Source organism: Temnothorax nylanderi, unplaced genomic scaffold (genome assembly GCF_030848795.1).
Source record: "Temnothorax nylanderi isolate EJ_2023f unplaced genomic scaffold, tnyl_v1.0 TNYL_tig0270_pilon, whole genome shotgun sequence".
In the NCBI taxonomy this organism is placed as follows: domain Eukaryota; kingdom Metazoa; phylum Arthropoda; class Insecta; order Hymenoptera; family Formicidae; genus Temnothorax; species Temnothorax nylanderi.
In genome coordinates, this window is record NW_027249332.1 from 168,526 (window position 1) to 191,079 (window position 22,554).

The window sequence follows — 22,554 nt, forward strand, 5'->3', positions numbered from 1 at the left end:
TTGCTCAGTCTTGGTTTAATTAATGTTACGGAAATCGCCATTCTAACATAATGCTTGCCTCTTCGTCAAGTCACGACGTCGTATCACTATAACAATCATAATGAAACGATTTGCGATTGTAAACACAATATTTTGAAAATTTTAATGACAGAGAATATGAAGAATAAAATATATTTATAAATGCACAAATCTGCTAATTTCAGCATTGCTCTATATCATTGCAAATTATCTGTGATTATTACGCTAGAACTTTACGTAAAAACTATCTTAGAAGTGCAATCGCGAAAACTATGCGCAAATGACGATTTTACGTAAGCTTAACAACGAGATAAATTATATTTCCCAAGAAACAATGCCACAATGAATGAAATGAATAAAAATGCCACAAAAATGTTTAAACGTAATTTAAAAAATGATGCGTGCACGAATCTTTTTTTAAAATACAATTTTGGGAAGAATATTTGCTTTTTATTGTAAAATAGATTATGGCCATTATTGGTGTTGCGACTTTTCATTCGGTCCTAGAGATTTAATGAGCCCGTTTGTTTTCGCTGCACTTCTGAACTAGTGCAATAAGTTAGAATGAAAGAAAATATATTTGTTTTATTCTAACTTATTAGTTCAGCGAAAACGAACAGGCCTAATATCCCAAAAGAGTATGGACAATCGTACAGCATTATTCATTAAATCAGAACTCACAGCCATAGAAACGTTTCTTGCAGTCTAGTTTCAGCATTTGTACATGATTGAATCTATTTGTCGAGCGTAATTTGAGATCCGAGGGATTTATGGATTGTATAGTCTGATCAAAGTGAGAAAAAAAAAAAAAAAAATATAAGGTATATTAAATCACTTGATATGTAAAATCCGTGCTTTTTTTATTACAATTATATTATATATACTATATATATATATGTATGAAATCAGCCTGTTCATCGAATTGTCTTAATACAATCTCTAGATGTATAATATTACACTTAAAACTCACGATGTTTATCAGATGACATAATTTATCGGACAAAAAAGGTACAAAAGACAGTAGTACAATTTTCACGCGTATTTGACTTTTTCGGAGACTTATTGGAAGTAATTGCGAAGTAACGCAAAACTGACGGAACTAGAGAGTTTTTCCGAGAGAACGAATTCTAATACCTCTATTCTCCTTCATTACGTGGCATTATCTTGTATTATAAAAATAGATTACAAGATCGCGATTGTCATAAAAAAATTTTTTAAATAATCTGTTGGTCCTATAAGTACATCGTGACAAGATAAGAAGCTACGTGAAGAAGCATTTTAATGTTACACAATTCGCAAATCATAGATCAGTACTGCGATACAAAACTAATTAATCGTTACAGTAATTAATTTACATAGGGTGCTCCATCGCTATTAACATTATATAATTATAATTATAATTACATAATACTAATATTATAATAAATAATATTTTGATAGTATGCCTTATGAAAAGTTTGCAATTCAAACTTTCTTTTAACAATAGAACAATAGAACACCCTAACACAGTGATACGACGAGGAAGCAAAACGTGTCGTTAACTCAGAGTAATCAAGCTATTTGTTACATATTCAACAAATAATTAATTTTTAGGAAATGCTTAAATTCGTATGCAGACGATAATAATGATTAGCTTGTTTACGACGCATAGCTTAGAATGAATTTTCGAGGAGAAAAGGAAAAGTATTGCAAGGAAGTATTGCAGGGTAAGAATTGCAGGAGAAAAATATCATTGGGAAAAAAAAACGCGATTCCTGACAGGACCAATACGCGTCAAATGTTAAAAAACAGATCGCAACGCCGGCAAATCTGTATTTCATTCTTAGATTTCTCGTTTGTGCTTAGATTATTAGTGGGAGTTTTCGCCAATCTTCGCTTACGCTGCTCTCTAAAGTATAGTAAAATATTCACAGACTTCTAAGTATCCGTAAATGATCCTGAAATGAACGATAAACGAACCGCCGACAAAAAAATGTACAACTCGATCGACCGGCCAAGGAGGAGAGGTGGTGGTCGGTCATTTATCACGCGATTTCAGGAGGTTTCTCACCGAAGTGGTATATCACAGTGCAACGATTCAGAGATACTCGATTGAGTTTTTTCTTCTGGGAGTTCGATCGAGATAACCGATAACGGCGAATCAAATCTGACGCGAGTCAAGAAACATGTTTACCGCTGTTGTTTGCCGTATCGTATTACAATTACAATCCCAATCGAGCCCGTACGCGACAATCGCGCCTCACAGAATCGCGTATCACAAAGGGCGACAGCGTTTGCGTATGCTCGACGGCTTCGATTTATCTTCGGAATGAATTCACATCAAGGACAATCTTGCAAATCTTAAGGTTTTAACCGTAAACATGCAAGTATCCCGGTGAAGGAATTTTCCGAGTAAAACTTGACAACGATCAGACGATTGTTCTCGCGAATTAATCTTATCCAGAATAAACTCATGTCAATTCGCAAACTGTGGCCGAGCACATTCACTCCTACTGCGTTTGCGACGCGATATCAGTATATCTGGAGTTGTGATGGTGTTGAATTAATAATCGTATTCATATACGATGTCCAACCTACTCGATACCATGCGCAAAGATCATCACTAACCCAGGCTCGACCATCATATCCTCCGGCATGTGCATATTATCACAGTGGAGGACTAGTACCGCTTGTTTGCCAGGCACTCTTTTGCACACGTAGTTGTCGTATTGTCGTCGCGAGTTTTGTCTAGTCTCGAGGGAATTTAAACCTGGCGGCCATTTCCTTTCGTGGCAGTTCTCCATCAGCTCGTCGATCACATGAGGTGGGCAATTGTACTCCGACAGAGTTCTCTTGATCATCGTCTGCAAACGTCAAAGATGCAATCTCAGAATGAGTGCGGTCGCAAAATCGATCTAACAATTGGCACATAAATTAATTCTATATCTATCCCAGTAAGCAAAATAATAGCAGTCTGTCGGCAGATTGGTAACAGATTTGATCAGATATGTTAGTAGACTGACATCTGCGTCCGCATTCAGTTTATGTTCTGCCAGCAAAGTCTGCTAACATAATCAGACAGCAGATTGGTAGCAGAAACCGTGCAGAGCCTGAACGATTCCAGTAGAATCTGCTCGATTTCTGCCACCAATCTGCTGTCTGACTATGTTAGCAGACTATTATTTCTGTTGGCGTTCTGCCGATATTATGTGATAAATCAGGATCGGCATCAAATCTGTAATCTTTCTGATAACATTTGTAGCAGATACTTGGCAAGATCTGCTTTTGACAGACTTGGCTGGGATATATCTATGGCTATAATTATATCTATATGGCTACAATTCGTACCTGCAGCAACTCGTCGGGCGTGGAGATCATACCGCCCCACCTGGTAACCCTGGCGCGTGGCAGAGACGCGGACCATCTGACGACGTCGTCCCGTTCCATCTGATCGGCGATCGCGCGCATCGCCGGGTTCGACACTCTGAGGGCGCGCATAAAATCCTTGAGCAGATGGATCTCGCGTTTGTGCTCGTTGATCTGCAGCTGCTGCTCGCCGAGCTCGCGCTTCATGTCGGTTAGCTTCTGCTGCTGCGACTGTATCAGATTGCGGAGCTCGCGCACGCAATTGTGATCCTTGAGCTCGTTCTTGGGAATGATCAAGCTGCAACCCTGCTCGCACAACATCGGTCTCTTCGGATTGTACTCGCACTGCTCGAGATGCGCAGCCAGGCCGTCCAGCTTGACGATATGGTTGCAGCCGTATATGATGTTGTCGCACTTGATGGACAAACGGGCCAGGAGGTTCCTAAGGATTCGGGGGACTGCTCTAAGCTGCGTGGACGTGATGGCCGTACGATCCAGAGGGCACGTAGGCTGGCGATTTATCCATTCGTTGATGCAGGTGCGACAAAAGGCGTGCTCGCACACTGGTGCCTGCAACACATTACTCACCTGCCAGTCCTCATAAGCTGCCACAACTTTATAAAGCGATAAAGTTTTAGTATAGGTACATGCTACCTTTGGCAAGATATGCACGAATCTCCCCGTGATGAAATTATGGAAGCTTTTAGGCATGAGCATGACGCAAATACTTTGGGTCTGTTTTCTATTGCTGAACTAGTTCAGTGTCTTTTCTCCTTCAATGTGGAGTAAAAGAGATAAACTCTGAACTAGTGCAGCCAGTTCAGCAACAGAAAATAGACCCTTTGTGTTAGAGAATGTATGAATCTGTTAAAATGTATACATGGATGGAGTGATGCAAGAGATGCTGAAATTGCAGTGTTAAAGAGAAGACGGCAGCTTATACGTTTCATACGTAGACACGTAAACACGTGTTTAATTTAGAATAAGCATTTTTGCAGAAGATACAAGCTTCTCGATCGGTAAACACCGACGATGCTTAATCAGCAATAGCAGCAACGTTAAAAGCGACAAGTCAGGCTAACCTATATTCGCAGATGCGCGATTTCGTTCGCCTCGAAGAGGCGAACGAAATCGCGTGACGGGGACGAGAACAACAGGAAACCGCGGAAAATGGAAGCTCCAGGTATTACGTATTCGAGAACTCTCTCTGTCTCTGTCTCTCTCTTTCTCTCGATGTGCAAAGTCAACTAAAATCTTTCAGATCCACCGACCGACCTCTTACTTCCGAGAGACGAGTTCAGCGCGGTTCTCAGATGGAAACTCGCGAAAATTCTCGATCTTGATCCTCCACCTTTCCGAAAACCGGAATAAACCACGCGTAAATTCGTCCCTCTCCCTGCCCAAATCCGGTAAAGCTCTTCTCACAATAAACATGAGCAGTGGAGGTGGAGGTTAGGCGAGAGGGGGTGGGTCGCGCGGCGAGGTGTCCTCGAATGAAAATTGAAACACGCGTATGCTGTACCTGAACGGGGTCCTCGAGCACGCCAGAGCATATAGGACACACAAGCTCCTCGTCCACGTCGCCGTTGAAGCGGCTCACATCGAACCCCATCGCTCGCGAATGCGTGTCGCCTCCTCCGTCACTGGCGTCACTGCGTGGTGTCTCGCGATTGTCAGGAACGAATCTGCTCGTGCTCGTGTTTACTTGCGGGAGCACAGAGGGGATTTCTCGCTACGGCCCTGGTGATTAATACTGATATATCATATGTCGTACGACAAATTTTTTAAGCACGTTAATTGAATACAAAATAGAAAAGTTCTCGAGTTTCTAGAAATCCTTTATCTTGTAGCCAATTAATACATTTAAACAATTTGTCATACGACAAATGATTATATATACCCTAAAATTCAAACTCCCTCCGCGAGCTTCTCTCGCGAAGCATCTTCAAACCTCTTCAGATCTCGCAAATTTAACGTAACATCTCTGCGAATATACATTTTAATATATTTTACGATCTATTAATACACTTTGCAAATATATTTTATTAAAGTGTATTTATGATTAAGTATAAGGTATTATGGTATATTTCATAAATTTATTATTTATTACATTTACACAGTTTGCTAATATATTTTATTAAGATATATTTAGAATTACTCGATCGGTGGACGAGGCGAGGCTTGATGAAGATCGAATTTTAATATCGGCCACGGTCGGTTCCCCGCGTGCGCGCTTACCGCGAAAAAGCACGCTTTTCCGCGCGAGCTCGCACATGCTCGGTCGGATTTGCTCCGCGTGAGATTGCTAATCGGGAATTCCACGATTCCGCGAAAAATCCATAGACGTCGATAAAGCGCGAAAAGAACAGCACTGACAATGAGAGGAGGAGATGTCGACCCCCTCGTCTCTCCCGCTGGAGAGTCTGGAGACCCAGATTCGCGCCACTGTCTCGGACAGTGCAGGACAGACGGTTTTACCGTTATACTTGCGGATCCGTTCTATCCGTCTCGTTCACGCGCTAAACAGCCTGCTGCTCCCAAAATGCACACAGGTCAAAATTAAGGATGTATGTGTGACATCTCAAAGCATTACCAAAAATCTAAAAATTTCATAGATTGTTCTATTATTACGTCTAACAATAAGTATCTGCGTAAAATTTCAGCACAATTCTCTTACTGGTTTAAAAGTTATTGTAATTAAGGATGTATTGGAGGTATTTCAAATATATTCAGCAAGTGCTGTAAATTGTTTCTAAATTAAATTAAAAATACTCTGTAAAATTTTGAAGTTATTTAAGAGTTATTTAAGTTTAAAGTTGATAAAATTAACATTATCCCTTATAGAGAATCGACACTTTGTTGTAAATATAAATAAAATATAAATAAATCATTAAGATATTTCTTAAACTTTTTTTTATGTGTAAAACATACATCATTGATATTGTATTTTAAGTTTCAAAATTTTTTGCCACAAAAAATTATTTTTTTTAATTGTTTAAACAATACTAATTATTTAAATAACAAAAAATTATACTCAAACTGTTAACGGTAATCCCTTCTAACATATAAAAATTTTTGAGTTGTTTGACATACATGCAAAGTCTTCAATCAAGAAAACAAAATTATACTACATATAGCTATAGGTAAAACATCCTTAACCCGCTCCGTTTCGCTAGGCGAACGATTAAGAAATGTTCTCTTCGTCATTTTATTTAACTTTCGCGGAATAAAGAGAGAGGGGGAGAAGGAACCCAGCGGAGTTCTCGATTGTGGGCAAAGGGGGTTGTGCCGAAATTTCAAGATCATCTACGTGGGTTGTTTACTGATTGTTTATATTTACACGAACTTTTTTCATGTAGACAATGTAACTAATATAAATTAGGTATTATAAATTGAATGATTGATTTCTTTAAGATATAGTATACATTCGTAAACTGATTTTGTTAGGAATCTTGTAAAATTTAGACAGCATGTTAATGTAAACACGCTCTACACACGTACATGTGCAATTAGAAAAAGATTGACCGTACCGAAGTTGAAATAATGAAGTCAAAGTTAACACTTTTACATGTATCATATAGGACGAAAACGACTTCCGATATATATCACATTTCGAATTAAAATATAAGAGATCAAATTACTCTTACGGTTTTAATGAAAAGATGATAAAAGATGATAAAAAAAGACTTACAAGAATATTCTTACAAAAATGCAAGACCTTTGACCGTCTAGTTTCGAAACAATTGATACATAAAGTACCTACACAATTTCTGATAGCGGTGGACGCATATATGACTGCAGGCTGATAGCTAAACCTTTGAAGATCTAATAGCACACATTAGTGTCTATATATCTGTATATATGAGATTCTTACACACACATGCATAACGTGGACAATCCCAGCCAAGTACTACATGTCATTTGTCTATCATTAACTTTTTGACAGTATATTATCACGGACGAACTACTTTAGCTGTATTTTAGCAAACAATTTTACAAACATAAAAAGTAGTTTTAAATTTACAGATTAGATTAGATGCATTTTAATTTTAATTTATTTATTAACTGTACAGTAATGCATGATATTAATATAGGAATATTTACACTATCTCTATGAGCTTTTAAACGGTAAAAAGCAGTATATTGTTCAGCTCACAATTGCAACACAAAATCAAAATCTTTACAACTATTTTTAATTTTTTATGACATCCTAAAAATTGTGCCAAAGCTAAATAATAGCACTGAAAATAAAATTGCAAACAAAATATTTAAATTTCCTATTTCTGACGAAATATATCTGAATTATCGATGATCCTTTTCATAGATTACTCAAATCATATTATTTACTTACATAGATGACCGAGCCAAACTTAAACCAACTTTTCGCCAACTAATCGCTTTCACTGTAAGATATCTTTGACGAAAATGTGTTGAGTTTTAGTTATCCTTTTAGACGACTTGGTGCTATATGGGACGTTAAACATTAAGTTTACTTTATATATACGCGTATGTAGATGTAGATTATTGTATTTTATGCGTAAACGTCCAGCCCTAATCGTGGATAGATATACATATAAACAGCATATGTAAGCTGAAGCCCAAAACTAAATAAAGATCGTGTCTAACAGTAATTAAGATCGTCCGGAAGATCTATTCTATGACGAGGCATCACGCACGTGCAAATCCAATGATACGCTAATTTAACCCTTTGTTGCACAAATTTTTCTGTTGCACATATTTTGTTGAATTTTAGTACGTAGGAATTTTTGGAGTTGCTATAATTGCAAATCTGAAATCGTAATTTAATAAATCAAAATGACAGATTCAATATATGACAGCCAAATGGAAAAAAATTAGCTATGCTTATTTAAGTATAAAATTTTATACGTAAGAGTTTTTTAGACTTCTGATTTTTAATCTGCAAAATTTAAAAATATAAAATAGCAGATCTAATATAATAAAATTGTTGCTACTTTTTAACGAAATAGTCTCTCTAATATGAATAAAAATATAAATATATCGCAATATAAGTAATTTTTCAAAATTCTTACAAGGGAATCTTGCAATGTATCAAATTCCAATTGTAATGAAATTGTATTTTAGAATTAAGTAATAGATGAATTTGAAAATTATCAGTGGTAGGGCCAAAAAACGGAAAAATATAATTACATATTTATGTCATTCACACATACAATTAAATCTTAGAAATATGTTACACAAACCAATTATGAAATACGTAAAAACATAGAAAAACTGCGAGGAAATAGGTGTTCCCATATAGGGACACTATATATGCAACAAAGGATTAATAAAAGAAAATCACGGAGAATTATCCTTTTGATTACGAAAGAAATCAAAGAGAAAAGGTAACGAATACGCTTTTCGTAATCGGCCGTCGGAGTATCGAATGCACGCGAAGTTCGCTAGTTTCGATGCGTGGGTGCGCGGCTGCGCATCTTTAAAAATCGAGTACACCGAAACGTTGCGCGCGTCGCGGATGCCTTGACACCTATTTGAATGCAACTTCACGCGTATTGCATTTACCGCGCCGCGCAGCCATGTCACGTGCGTGCGAATGTTCGTGCATCGCGACGCGCTCACGATATCCCACGGAAAAGCACAATTTTTGCTTGGATTTGATTTCGAACTCTCATGGCCGAGATAACGGACGAAATGAGTATATTCATCGAGACGAACGAGAATCTGCGAGAGACTTGCATCAGCAATCTGTAGGGGAGACCGGGGCTAAACAGTCCGTTTTTTTTCGGTGCCGATTTTTAACAACAAAATAAATAATTGTAGTTAAATCTGGTATACCACTGTAAAAAGTGAACCTTTAACTACAAAATTTATATAGGAAATTTTTGTCTACGTCGCTTTGTTTAACCGGTATAGAGCAAAAACGACAACGGTGGAAAAATTGAAATCTCAAAAATGCCGGGGTATAACAGTCTGCACTGCATTTTCAATACATATACGTACATCTAATCCTAAAAAATAATAGGATACATGCAATAATTGTTTTTTAAGAGAAAAATATAAAAATTTATTTAAAATTTTTATGCGAAACATTATTAAAAAATAGTTACGAGGGTTCCTCTTTTCGCAGAAGTCACTCGCCCGACTTGTTTCACTCCTCGACGTCCGATGACTCTATTCGGTGTCTGAACGGTTGTAATTCCCGTCTCATCCATATTCCATATGCAGTGAGCCCGAAAATGCCTTGGAAATGCACCCGGACTGCTTACTGACCGATTAGCCCCAAACACAAATTTCAGGTTTGATCGCCCACGAAATATTAGACATCAACGATAATGAAAAAACTACACTGGATTCGTGTTCAGCATGCATTACTCTTTATAATCACGTACCTCGAGATTTGGAGAGCTAATATAATTGCAGATATTACAAAATTTCCACGCGCAGAAAATGTAACTTTCATCTTTCAAAAACACGTTTGCCCTCGTAAAAATCATAACACGGCAAGTAACCTGCCGAAACTCCGTTGGTCACATGGGTACTATAAGCAGCGTTTACAATGTTAATAGCGAGTTCGCACAATATACAGGTTCCGAGATATTTGATTAGACGTATTTACCCCGTAGACTTTTTAGCCCCGGTCTCCCCTACGATAAACACAATTCTCCTTATATCCTTATATTTTTTATATACACAGAAAAAAGAATATTCTTGATTTAAAAATATCTTTATAATGTAACACTTAATGATAACAATCAATCAAATCAATCAATGGCACATTTCAAGTCAAACAGAGTTCAAGTAGGACCTGGGTCTCCTCAGAATTTTTGAGATTTCGATATAAAATCTTGTTTCCTAGGAGCAGGTCAGCTTACTGCCCAACTTCCAATCTTGAGGGTTGGTTTCCTCTTCAAATACAGATGAGATATTCTCGTGGAAAAATACCCTTGGTGGGTTTTGTCATCACCATATCCGAGAGATAGCCCACATGCACAGCATGCAAATCAAAAAGACGTCCAGAAGATATCCCGAAGATATATTTTAGGTGATAGGATATGTTCGAGATATCTTTCTGAACGTCTTTTTGATATGCTTGCTGTGTGGGAGTGATCGTGGCCGTGAAATAAAAACTGATCATATTTCATCGGATTTGAACCCAGATCTTCAGCTCACTAAAGCAGTAGCGCACGTTATTCTGCGCCACAATCACCACACTTATTGATAACAAGCTTTCGCCAATATGCCGCGATCGAAAGAAAGGAAGTCGCCTTTCACGTCATTTGGTTAATCCTGACGTCAACGTTCACTTCACACCCGCGTGCAGGATTTTAAGAATTTCGAGAGTAGATAATATCGCGCGCGATAAAATAACTTCGTAATCAGATTGTTTTGTCTACAGGTATTGATAGATAAGATGAGGAGTGATAGTTCATACTTGCGGTATTACGATCGGAAAGACGGATCAGTGTCCAAGTCAACGTCGTGGGAATAAGTTGGACGGCGAAAAGAATTGGTGAAAATGGACACTACGGGTGTATCGAGGAGAAAAACTTTCGATAACGAGATCCAAGGTATTCCGTCTTTTGACAATTATAACGGCGGCATATATCTTCGTTTTTCATCGTTCATGCATATATAAAAAAATAGCCGTTTGTTTCGCATCAAATTGAGATCAAACGCTCCTAGTGAACACAATGTCCCAAATCGGAACATAAGACGTATTAAAGGTGTCTTAAAGACGTCATATGTTCCGATTTGAGACATGCGTATTGTCTGGATTGCTGTTATTGCAATATTCTTACATTTCTTTCGCGATCCCTTGGAATTTGCCTTTCTTTCACACACACTTGTAATCCAGTCGATCGTTTATGCGATCCGAGATATTACTAAAATGAGAATGCTTTTCTCCGATAAACCTCTATTAATCGTATTTTACTACACATTTCTTCCTGATAATAAATATAAACAGCATTTTTTCTTTAGCAACTATCAGACGCTAACGAAGCGTTTTACGCGTCGGTTTGACGCAAATATACATTGGTTAACAAATCTTAGGATGATTGAGATATAATTTGCTTATCGTGAGTAAACCAAGTCGTCAATTAAATAACTGGAGTCTCAATAAATACGAACGAGTTGGAAAACGATCAGACAAAGTACTGATGAAATGTAGGAGTAATAAAACGTCATTCTATCTATGTCGATAAAAATAAACGTTAAATGGCAATTTAACGAATTAACAAACGTTCAGATTATTGAGAATTTTTTTATCTCTCATGAGATAACTTATTTTCGTAAGCCGGAAACTGTTGTCATTTCATAAAAATAAACGGTTTACGCAAATGATGTGCAAGCAATAACAACATAACTCGAAATCGAAATATATATTATACAATTTTTTTCAGTTATATAAAAATATTCTATTTATACTTACAATTAACCCTCCATTGCCCTCGTTCAAATAAACGTTAGCGCTCTCGTATGAGCGCCGTGCCGCGCCTGTATACATATTATATATATATATATATATATATATATATATATATATATATACGCGTATATCACTGTATTAATGCGGCATTGTCTCTTCAGATCAACACAGTCTTAAGCCCATATCACGCTACGGATTGGGATTGAGATTGGATTGAAATTTAATCAATCATAATAAAGAAAACTAATCTCAAGTTCAATAAACTTTGCTCTAATATGAACGTTTACCTCATACGACAACAATGGAGGGTTAAATAAGATGGAGAAAAGCAAATAATTTAATATAAATAGGATAGGTAATAAAATAGAAAAATGTTATACAGAGATCTTGATTACTGACATATAATTATTTTAATTAAACAAAACATTAAGCTGTTTAAAAACGGAAGGCAATGCTGATGATTATAGACAACAGTCAAAATAATAATTCTTTTAAAATCAGCAAAATTTGTTTAGACTAGTATTGTAAACAATTTTCTTATCGCTTTAAAGAACGTCGAGTATTGCATCCGCCGATATGGCCAGCGGTGGCAGCGGTAATTGCTAAAGCTCTGATAACAATATCTTTTATCTTTTTTGACAACGTCATTTATCTAGGGTAAATCGCCGTAATTAATACAGGAAACGCGATAAAAAAATTATCGAGTAACGGAACAAAGTCAAAAAATGACGTAAATAATATATTATTGCATTTGTCGCGTGTATATCTGATTTTGTCGAATGTTTTCAGAGAAACCGCGAAATAAATATTCATGACGTGATTGAATATTCAGTTATTTAATTGTCGTAACTACTTGCCTAATGATTCTTTTATACGATATACAATTGGACCGTGACCCAGTTTAAACAGTCAAATTACTGCTCATGAATATTGATGATTGGCGTAAACGATCGCCAGTTGCTTTCACTGAGATAGATTAAAATAGCTGATAATGATTAGACTAATTTTTAAATAATAGCTATTGATGTTATAAGTTGTTCAATTTATGTTGAATGTGAAGTAATTATCATAAATAAAGACAGCTTAATGGTAAAAGATTTCTCAGTAAAAGATTTCTTCTCTACAACATTGCCAGTCTTAATTTTCTTATGACAGCCCAAAAAACATAAATCACTTTGTCAAATATTACGTGTTTCAGATCACCCGGATAATCAAAGCAATGCCGAAGCGCAAGAAGAGGTGAGATCAAAATAAATATTCGTGAAACATACTATATACGTTTATACAGTTTATAGTTTAATGACATATTTAGGTGTTTAAGATATTTAGATTTATATCTCAGACAGATAAATAGTTAAGATAGGAATACCATCATCATTTGCATTCCGTAATCCTGTCTGATAATTTTGGCCGCCTGTGATTCCGGTGAGCTTCTGCGAAAATTTGCTTGAACATACTTGGATTACTTTCGCTCAATTATAACGAGATTGGAATTCGCATTAATATTATCGCACATTTAAGTGTATATAGCGCATTATATAATTCACACATATCGATGATGATGCGGTAAATACGCTACTCGCATTTTAATATATAACGTTAATATCGCTCGACGATAAGAAAAGAAAACATGATGTAAGATTCGGCGATCTTTTTGCCGCGACGAGAGAAGGGAAGCCGTCCTCCCGCGTTATTCAACGTTGCAAAATCGTCAGATAATAAACGTCCCGCATCGAATTTACATTCACGTACCATCGGTCGACCGCGTTTTTATTGAGCAACTTCTTTCTCTGTTCCCTCCGTATTACTTGTCATCGCGATCAGACTTCGCTCCGCTTCACTCGAAAGATTCCGCAATTCGCAATATATACGAGACATTCCAGTTTGAGATAAAAGTTTGTATATGAAAGTTCCAATGGCAGTCTTTTATAACGATATTTGCGAATTGGTCGTTTCTTAGATTAAGAAACTCTTAAAGAGATTAATTTAATCAACCGGTTAATTATTTTGTCAACAGTGTCTGGATTTTGATTTTTGTACAATCATATCTATCTCGATCACAATGCTTATCTTTTTCCGTAAATAAAAGATATGACCATAATAATTGGACTGCAGCCTACAATCGTGTGATCATTCTACTACGATAGATAATTCGCAGACATACGTATTATAGATATGAAAAAAGGTCTTATGTGTATGTGTGTGAGATACGTCATTTTACCGAGAATAAAATCTAACAATTGAATCGGCGGATATGTCTCGGTTCTTTTAATTACACTCGATATAGCGCGTATTTTCACGTGATCGCACTACGCAAAATAATGTACGACTCCTCCGGCTTTTATTCCGCAAACGCGCATAAATTACGTTACGTCATCAACGAGGTCAGCAACACAAAGTCATAGATTTCTAATATTAATATCGCGATATTTTCTTCGGAATAGGCGCGTTTTGCTGCACAGGATTAAATGTCAAGATATGTAAATATTACTTATACTAGATCTGAGAGAGAAAATTAATTTCTTAAAAATTGTAATGTCATATCTTTTATCTCCTTTTATATCCTGCATTCTTGTACTTTGCACGCAATGACGCTCGTGCGCTTTTTAATTGCGAGCTTGTACTGGAGCGTAAATCGGAAACTGTCACATCCGCGCGTAACACCTGCGAAAAACCGATCGGCCGGTTACACGTGGCCCTGCGATGTGACCACGGTACTTTCACGTTGTTCCAAATACTACGCCGGAACACACTCGCACCACGAATGTAATACTCCGCTCGTCACGCGTGTACGTTATGCCCGCTTCGAGGTATATAGGCTATTCTTACATGGTGATACCTACCTACCTACCTACTCTGGCAGCGATATTACGCTCGCTCACGATCGCTGATGTCAGTCTCGATGTACGAGCGCGTACAAGCGGAGCCGTCGAAACCGACGACGAGTGACCGATCGTCGTCGCTCCTCAATCTGGACGTAGTTCGGATTGTAACATATCAGACAGAATACCCACCCGATGAAGTGAAGCGATCCTCGTGCTAGTGATCGATATTAATATATCATCAGTTCTTTTTTTCCCTTTCTATTGTGACGTATACAATGGACGTAAATAAAGTGCATGTGCGGCAGGTAAACTTTAATTGTCATACTTATTGTGAATAGTAATTATACTGGATAATTTAACCGCGTGCTTATTTTTCTAAAGGAAAAGATAGAAAACGATTTCATTATATCGAAGAATTACCAAAAGAATATTTCGAAATTTTGTAAAATATAAACGTTAATAAAATAGAGACGAGATCTTTACTGCAGATCTCCAAAACGCATTGCAAGAAAGAAATGCCTCTGTTTGTTTATATCTTTACTTAAAAATGAACTTGTGTAATCTGACTTCGCTGCTTCTCGATTCTTTAACAAGAGCTATATGTAGGTCAAATCATATATGTCTTGATCTTCGTATAGATAATACATAGTTTCTATATATTTATATAGAAACAGATGTAATTTATTAAATATTTTGTAAACGCGCGCTTTCATCCTTCCTTTACATGATTTTACCGATGCGCCAGAAAGACAAATGCGTGTTACGATTTACATAGTCTTAAATTACCATAACAGTCGACGTGAATAGGTTTGGAGCATAAATTAGTTTTTCAATTGAGCGCCGGTTCATTGACTCGTTTCCATTCACCTCAGTATGCCCGACTAATTCCCTTGATCACGACCGACCACTATACTTTCTTCGAGATGCAAGTTTTTGTTAAAGTTCTCTAATCCATTCCGGTCAGCACGCGTGATAATCAATCCGGATACCGCGATTTCCGTGTACTTGTATACCATTTACCAAAATTGGTAAATATCCGTGTTGTTGCCATCCCAGGTAGCACAATTAGTTTCATATACGTTTTTTGAACGTATACATAGTTTCATAACCGTAAAGAACTATTAAGAAACGTTGGAACAAAAATGTTTTTGAAACCATGATTTAAGAAACATATTTTTTACGTTTCTACAGTTAACAAAAATACCTGATTGTTAAATTTTTCCTTTCAAAATTATAATTTGCTTTATCTATATATATAATAGCTTTAATAGCCTTTTTTGAAACATTTAAATTTATATTGCACTAATTATTGCACAAAATAATTCATTTTATCCATTTGCACTTATTTACTTAAATTAATTTTGTCCTACCGGTCTTAATCTATTTGTTATCGGACAAATCTGAGCTTAGAAAACTTCCAACAGTTGCAAAATAAACGTTCCGCTGAACATGGCCATTGAAAGAACATTTATACGTGTACTCCGTTTTGAAGAACTTCCTGAACTGGTGCACATCAGTAATGCAATTAAGTTAAAGTGAGACAAGTATATTTTGTTTCACTTTAACTTATTGCACGAATGTGCACCAGTTCAGGAATTTCTTCGAAAAAGAATAGACGTCATAGATGGTATATGCATGGCATAAAGCTTGTAGAAAGAACATTCTCACGCATGTCTCAAAGACGTTATGCATAAACACGTTCAAAAGACGTGAAAAATAGGAATTTTAAATGTCTTTATCTAAAATGTCTTTATCATTAAAACAAAACGTTTCTATAATAGTTTTTTAAACGTTATTTTATCGGAAAAGAAACGTTCCATCGAACGTTTTTCGAATGGACATTTTTACTCATGAGAAACGTTTCTAGAAATCGGTTATAAAACGTTTCGGAAAAACGCTTATAAAACATTTCTGAAACGTATATGTGCTACATGGGTATATATCTGAAATTAGATCATTCTGTCAAAGCTCTTCATTTACATACATCATTATCAAATTGTTTAATCCACAACGTAATTACTCGACGAGCATTATCAAGATTCAGATTTGATTCGGAACAGTTGTCGGGAGGAAAGTACAGATATTGTAGATAAAGATATCTCTATAACGCGAGTTTTATCACTTTTATCGCATTTGTACGTACTACGTAAATGCATTAATCGTTGGAAAAGAGCGCGTCTGTTTTTTTTTAAATATATATAATAGACATTCATTACTGCTATTTTCGTCGGCCCACAGCATATAGTAATAAATTGATAATCTCAAACGGATGTGGTATTTCCTGAGATTCCCTTTAAACCAGTGACGTTAAGTATTGTTGTTGCATGGCGTCTCAGAAATTAATTACAGCTCGCAACATTATTTTATAACAATCTGAAATTACGTCGCGTAATTTTTAAATGTCAATGCTTCTATCAACTGATAATATATCGCAATGCAATTTATATTGTACTTTACATCATTCACACACACTATCGATGCTCGTATACCCAGCAGTTCATCGTCGTCCCTGACGACGTAAAAGACAATGTTATCATCGACTTAATTGTCAAAGCAATAACTGGAAATGGACATCGTTGTGAGAATACATATTTACTCTGTAATAATCTCTTCACGTGTAAAAATTTCCTTGAAACAAATTGCTGTAAGGTTCTATGTAATAATAATAAACAGCCGCTTGCTTTTAGAAACCTAGTTGCAAAAACAGCTGCATACAACTTGTTACAAATGCTCATTCACAAATTTATGTCAGTTTACCGCCAGCAATTCTTTATTATACATTCCATAGATATTTCTGTCTCATATATTATATTTAATTTTCTCACGTTGCTCCTACACTTATATTCCGGGTATAAATTTAATTATTTACCGAAGACAGACAATATGTCGATACGGCGAAAAGGATAAATATACGTTCTCGCGTAATGGAGAACATTAAGTGAAAAATAAATTACCTCCTCACAAAGTATTGTGCCAGGCTCATTTTGTTATCTCGTTTCTAAAGTCTTTATCCCCAATCGTTAAGTTCAATATACATGGCATAAATGATAATTCGGTCGGCACGACCTTCGCATTTCAATCCTCGCTAGAAAACGCTGGAAAATAAATGTGCCTGTTGTGTAACAATATGATGTTAATCGGGTCAATGTGATTGCGCTAAATCTCTTCCTTTGAAAAGCTACTTTCGTAACTCCAGGTCGAGTGTCTCGTTAATAGAAAATTAGTTCCTTACTTTTCAACTACATAATTAAAAATACATAAAAATTGATTTTACTTTAGAACAAACTTAATTCAAGAACTAAAATCATTGAACTAATTAATTCGCGAAATAATTACCAAAGTATTTAACTTGATTTCTATTTCACTTAACGCGTCAACAAATCGCTTTCAAAACTTGAAAAAATTATTCTTGATTATGAAATAAATCATAAAGTAAGCTAAAGTTAGTAAAATCATATTTTTATATTAATGCGTTATTATACATATATTATGTATTGTGCAATGTGTTTATATTAAATTTTGATATTTTATTTTAAAAAAAAATGAAATTTTCTTCTGAAAAAATTTTCAGAAACTGAAGTATCCCAAATCAGTGTTCTTCATTATCAGCAATGAATTCTGCGAGAGATTTTGTTATTATGGAATGCGCAGTAAGTATACAAATCATCAACGTCAATTTAAGTATTAACGTCACTCCACAATCTACGTAATTTAAAAGTAATGATACGACAATTAGAACAATTGTTCCTTTAATTCTAGTTCCAACAACTCTAGGCGAAACTAGTACAATATTTAATTGGAAACATAGAATAAACTTTTCGCTCTAATATTCTATAAAAATTGCCAATTTCATTGAATGCAGATTAATTTTTGTAACATTTCTATATTATTGCAGTTATCAGTAACAAATTGATAATTTTAAACAAATGTGATATTTTTTTAGATTCTCTCGTGTGTTGTTGGATTATATTTTTATTTTTTTAACAGAATAATATTATTACATTATACTTACCCTTTTGATAATCCCTAAAAATTATATCAATTTAAGATACGTTATCAACAAAATTTATAATGTAAGACGATATTTCCTTTAACTGTTTTCATATAATTCTGAAATTTTGAAGAGGCTTTGATGAATAGTTTGATCTTAATCTTGAATCTGATCGTATATAATTTAATGGAGAGATTGTGAATTAACACGAAATTATCTTTCAGCTGTCCTCTCGCTGTACTTGTTTAACATGCTGGGATACAGTGAGGACACTTCTACAATAATCTATCATGTCTTCACCTGTTTCGTCTATTTCTTTCCGCTGTTGGGTGCGATCATATCCGATTCATGGCTCGGAAAATTCAATACTATTTTTTATTTAAGTATTATTTACGCACTTGGACAAGTGATTCTATCCTTGAGTGCGGCACCTCCCATCGGATTGCCCGCAAGGTTAGTATAAATATGTCTAAAACAACCATAATATTAATATAAAAAATTAGCACAGATTAAAAATAATTTTCAACTTTTCTATCTAAATTTAAATATTATTTGAATACAATTTAATTTAAATACCATTCAAGTGCTGCTAATCTTAAAGACTTTTTAATTCCTGCCAACAAAAGAATAAACTTATTCCAATTTTTCAGAGAATTTTCCATGTTGGGTTTATTTCTGATAGCGGTTGGTACAGGCGGAATAAAACCCTGTGTGTCGGCCTTCGGAGGCGATCAGTTCATTCTGCCTCAGCAGGAAGTACAGTTAGCAATGTTCTTTTCCCTCTTTTACTTCTCCATTAATACAGGTTCCCTAATCTCCACGTTGCTGACTCCGGTGATTCGTGAAACAAAATGCTTTGGAGGCAATTGTTACTTTGTGGCATTTTTGGTGCCGGCCTGTTTGATGATTCTATCGATTGGTGAGGATAAGAAAGCATGAGACACATCTCCCAGCCGTATAGATGCAGTCTTATTCAGAATTTATTTTCAGTGATATTCGTCTCGGGAAAAAGACTGTATAAAATAGTGAATCCCTCGGGCAATCTCATCGTCAAGGTTACCAAGTGCGTTTGCGTAAGTCGTATATCACCGAAATCTCTCAAACCATTTTAAACCCTTCGAAAACTCCAAAACTGATAAAAATTATCTGCAAACTATCATACAAATCATTGTTTACACTACTGAGGCAATTATTATTTAATAATTAAAACAAACATTCACTCACAAAACTCACTAGACTCTAAAATGTATATGTATTTTAAATATTTTTAATATAATTTTTTTGCGTGACTGTAAAATAATTTTGTCTAGTAATCTCTACGTGTCTTGGAGAGAGAGAGAGAGAGAGAGAGAGAGAGAGAGAGAGAGAGAGAGAATGCACGTGACTCTAAATCTGCATAACTCTTGGAATTCATGAATTTTCCAATCCTTAAATGTGGAAATCAATGAATCTTTAAATATTTCTAAACTCTCTACGGATTTTTAAATTCTCAGCCACAAAAATAAGTCCATAATCAATCTTTCTTAAATGTTTTATTCCGTGAATTTTTAATTTCACTCAATGAAACTCAAAAATCACTTAAAGTAAATGTATCGTTTTTATGTTTCAAAAAACCAGCATGCAATCGGCAATAAAATCAAAAAGAAAGAGGGAAAACGCGATCACTGGCTCGATCATGCTGATGATATTTACGACAACAAGCTGATCGAAGATATCAAAGTCTCACTGCGAGTTCTGAAATTGTTCATACCACTGCCAATATTCTGGGCGCTCTACGATCAGCAGGGCTCCCAATGGACATTCCAAGCAACGCGAATGGATGGCCAAATAGGCAGTTTCATGCTGCTGCCCGATCAGTTGCAAGCCGTCAATCCACTGTTGATCGTCATCTTCATACCAATTTTCGAGACTTGTATCTATCCGGCTTTCGCCAAAATACATATCATCGATACACCCTTGAAAAAGCTCGTTGCCGGCGGATTCTTAGCCAGTGTTGCTTTCATCGCAGCTGGTATTGTTGAAATACAAATCGAGGTAGTAACAGAATTTTTTTCTACGCGTTATATTAAAAATATTTGATATCTATCTGTGCTTGTTCAAAATCTCTTAAATCGATATGGAAGTTTTAATATATCATTTATAAATTACCACATATTTCATAATGTAATAATTAATTAACGCAATAGGTTTTGTAAGGAACATGAAAAACATGATGCTTTATCTGAATTTCTGCACTTGATTCCAGAGCACGTATCCGACGTTACCGGTAAATGGATCTGCTCAAATCCGTATTTTCAATACAATGGGTTGTAGCGTGAGTATAGATATGGTAGATCAAGGCCAGATTAAAATATACCCAGTAAGTAGATCCGAAACTCTAGAAGTAAAAGCAAATGGGTCTATTTCAATATTCTATAGAGCAGATTTCACAGATTGCTATGATAAAGGCTATACCAACTGGACGACTGAAGAAGGTAGAGTTCACGGATTTTATATATCGAAAAATGCAATCTCCGTATTTTAAAAATAACTTCTTTTATCAGGAAAAATTACTGGCATGGAGGCCAGTGCAACGTCGTGGGTTATAACACCCTTGGGATTAAAATATAGCTATACGGACATGGTGGACAAACCGGAAAAGGGTAAGCCGATGGTCCGCAGTCTCATCTATCTTTCGCCTGGATTAAGAAACGCCACATTGAAATTGCTCCGTAAGGACAAGACGGAAGTAGTGTCAATTCCGGTCAGTAGTTTAGAATTTTCACATTCAAAGTTAGAAAAAATCGAGGATCCAGGTGAATATGACGTCCATCTGGGCGGATTCCTGGAAGAGAACGTGCCTTTCAAACTCGGTGGGGTGTACACCGTGGTAGGGTCTAACGTTAATGATCGAAGATCGAATTACTCAGGGATGATCGCCCTCAAAACAGTGCAGGTCACACCGCCCAATTCGCTGCACATGGCCTGGATGTTGCCGCAATACATCATCATCACGATGGGCGAGGTGATGTTCTCCGTGACAGGCTTGCAGTTCGCCTTTACTCAGGCGCCAGTGAGCATGAAGTCTCTACTGCAGGCAGGTTGGTTGCTGAGCGTGGCCTTCGGCAATCTCATTGTGGTCATCATAAAGGGTGCGCGTCCCTTTGACCGGCAAGTAAGTGACCAAGACCGATTGTACGGTCGATGAAATTCATGTAATTCTCTACACTTAATATCCATTCTTCTCACTTTCAATCTCATATGATCCGTCTTTTGATTAAGCGTCGAGTAAAGTACATGCAGACCGAATTTCTTTATTTATTCATTTCGCAGGTGTACGAGATTTTCCTATATGCCGTGTTGATGGCAGCAGTCATAACGATATTCGCCGTAATGACCATATTCTATAAATACGTGGAAATACCAGAGGAAGAAGATACTGATGGGGCCATACCCCTAGAAGAAAAGGGGAACGTCAATTTGGCTTACAAAGAGGATAAAAAATGAAAGTGAGGGTCGACTGACAGAGAAATAATAATTCTCACGTGTTCCCTTATACGAAGGGTAAAAACACGTACCGCAGCCTATTAAAGTACGAAGGATATGATTGCTCGTACATCGAGGATTCCTATCGTTTCTATCGAGCATCTATTAGTCTCGAGAGTATGACAAGATATAGGAATATCTTTTTTCCTAACACACAATCTCACTTCTCTTTCTTTCGTAAAAAATTTATAACAGACTGAAGATACACATTTTATAATAGCAAATCCATAATGCATTTCAACTAGTAAAGAGAATGGAAGTCCATGGAGTGAGGCATATTTTATATTTCGGAGCAATATTTAAAACTTTAGAGATTGTAAATAAGAAATCTTAATAGTTTTTATATTCTTACAATATTTTAGCAATTCTAGCAAATTATTATTAGAATTGTATAATTGTTGTTGATAAAACTGTTTAAACCAATATAGTAAAAATTTATT

At 36.0% G+C, this 22,554-nt stretch overlaps 2 protein-coding genes across 7 annotated transcripts; one reads left to right on the forward strand and one right to left on the reverse strand.

Annotated features, from left to right (window-relative positions):
• Nucleotides 1–861: 861 nt before the first annotated feature.
• Elgi (E3 ubiquitin-protein ligase NRDP1 elgi) lies at nt 862–13,282 on the reverse strand. 5 transcript variants are annotated; one of them, XM_071718901.1, is made up of 4 exons: nt 13,143–13,282; nt 4,886–5,103; nt 3,346–3,951; nt 862–2,861 (listed from the first exon to the last, which is right to left on the reverse strand). In XM_071718901.1, exons 2-4 carry the CDS (start codon nt 4,973–4,975, stop codon nt 2,592–2,594), a joined length of 966 nt encoding a protein of 321 aa, XP_071575002.1. In that variant the 5' UTR covers nt 4,976–5,103; nt 13,143–13,282; the 3' UTR covers nt 862–2,591. The 5 variants fall into 5 exon arrangements, with proteins under 5 accessions (XP_071575002.1, XP_071575005.1, XP_071575001.1 ...); XM_071718904.1 differs by lacking the exon at nt 13,143–13,282 and adding an exon at nt 11,145–11,572 and having other exon boundaries at nt 3,346–3,977; XM_071718900.1 differs by lacking the exon at nt 13,143–13,282 and adding an exon at nt 11,145–11,567.
• LOC139780293 (solute carrier family 15 member 1) lies at nt 10,553–22,537 on the forward strand. Of its 2 annotated transcripts, XM_071718889.1 has the most exons (10): nt 10,553–10,913; nt 12,972–13,012; nt 18,170–18,248; nt 18,814–19,042; nt 19,240–19,508; nt 19,580–19,662; nt 20,207–20,623; nt 20,835–21,063; nt 21,133–21,743; nt 21,902–22,537. In XM_071718889.1, the coding sequence occupies exons 1-10, from the start codon at nt 10,862–10,864 to the stop codon at nt 22,073–22,075; spliced, it is 2,184 nt and encodes a 727-aa protein (XP_071574990.1). In that variant the 5' UTR covers nt 10,553–10,861; the 3' UTR covers nt 22,076–22,537. The 2 variants fall into 2 exon arrangements, with proteins under 2 accessions (XP_071574990.1, XP_071574991.1); XM_071718890.1 differs by lacking the exons at nt 10,553–10,913; nt 12,972–13,012 and adding an exon at nt 14,261–14,903.
• Nucleotides 22,538–22,554: the final 17 nt, after the last annotated feature.

Coding starts and splice junctions, on each gene's coding strand:
- Elgi (XM_071718901.1), bottom strand. CDS start 4,975: ATGGGGTTCGATGTGAGCCGCTTCAACGGCGACGTGGACGAGGAGCTT. Junction 3,952..4,885: donor TGCTCGAGGACCCCGTTCAG/GTACAGCATACG, acceptor GAGGACTGGCAG/GTGAGTAATGTGTTGCAGGC. Junction 2,862..3,345: donor CGCCCGACGAGTTGCTGCAG/GTACGAATTGTA, acceptor TGACGTTTGCAG/ACGATGATCAAGAGAACTCT.
- LOC139780293 (XM_071718889.1), top strand. CDS start 10,862: ATGGACACTACGGGTGTATCGAGGAGAAAAACTTTCGATAACGAGATC. Junction 20,624..20,834: donor TTGTTGAAATACAAATCGAG/GTAGTAACAGAA, acceptor ACTTGATTCCAG/AGCACGTATCCGACGTTACC. Junction 21,064..21,132: donor CAACTGGACGACTGAAGAAG/GTAGAGTTCACG, acceptor TTCTTTTATCAG/GAAAAATTACTGGCATGGAG.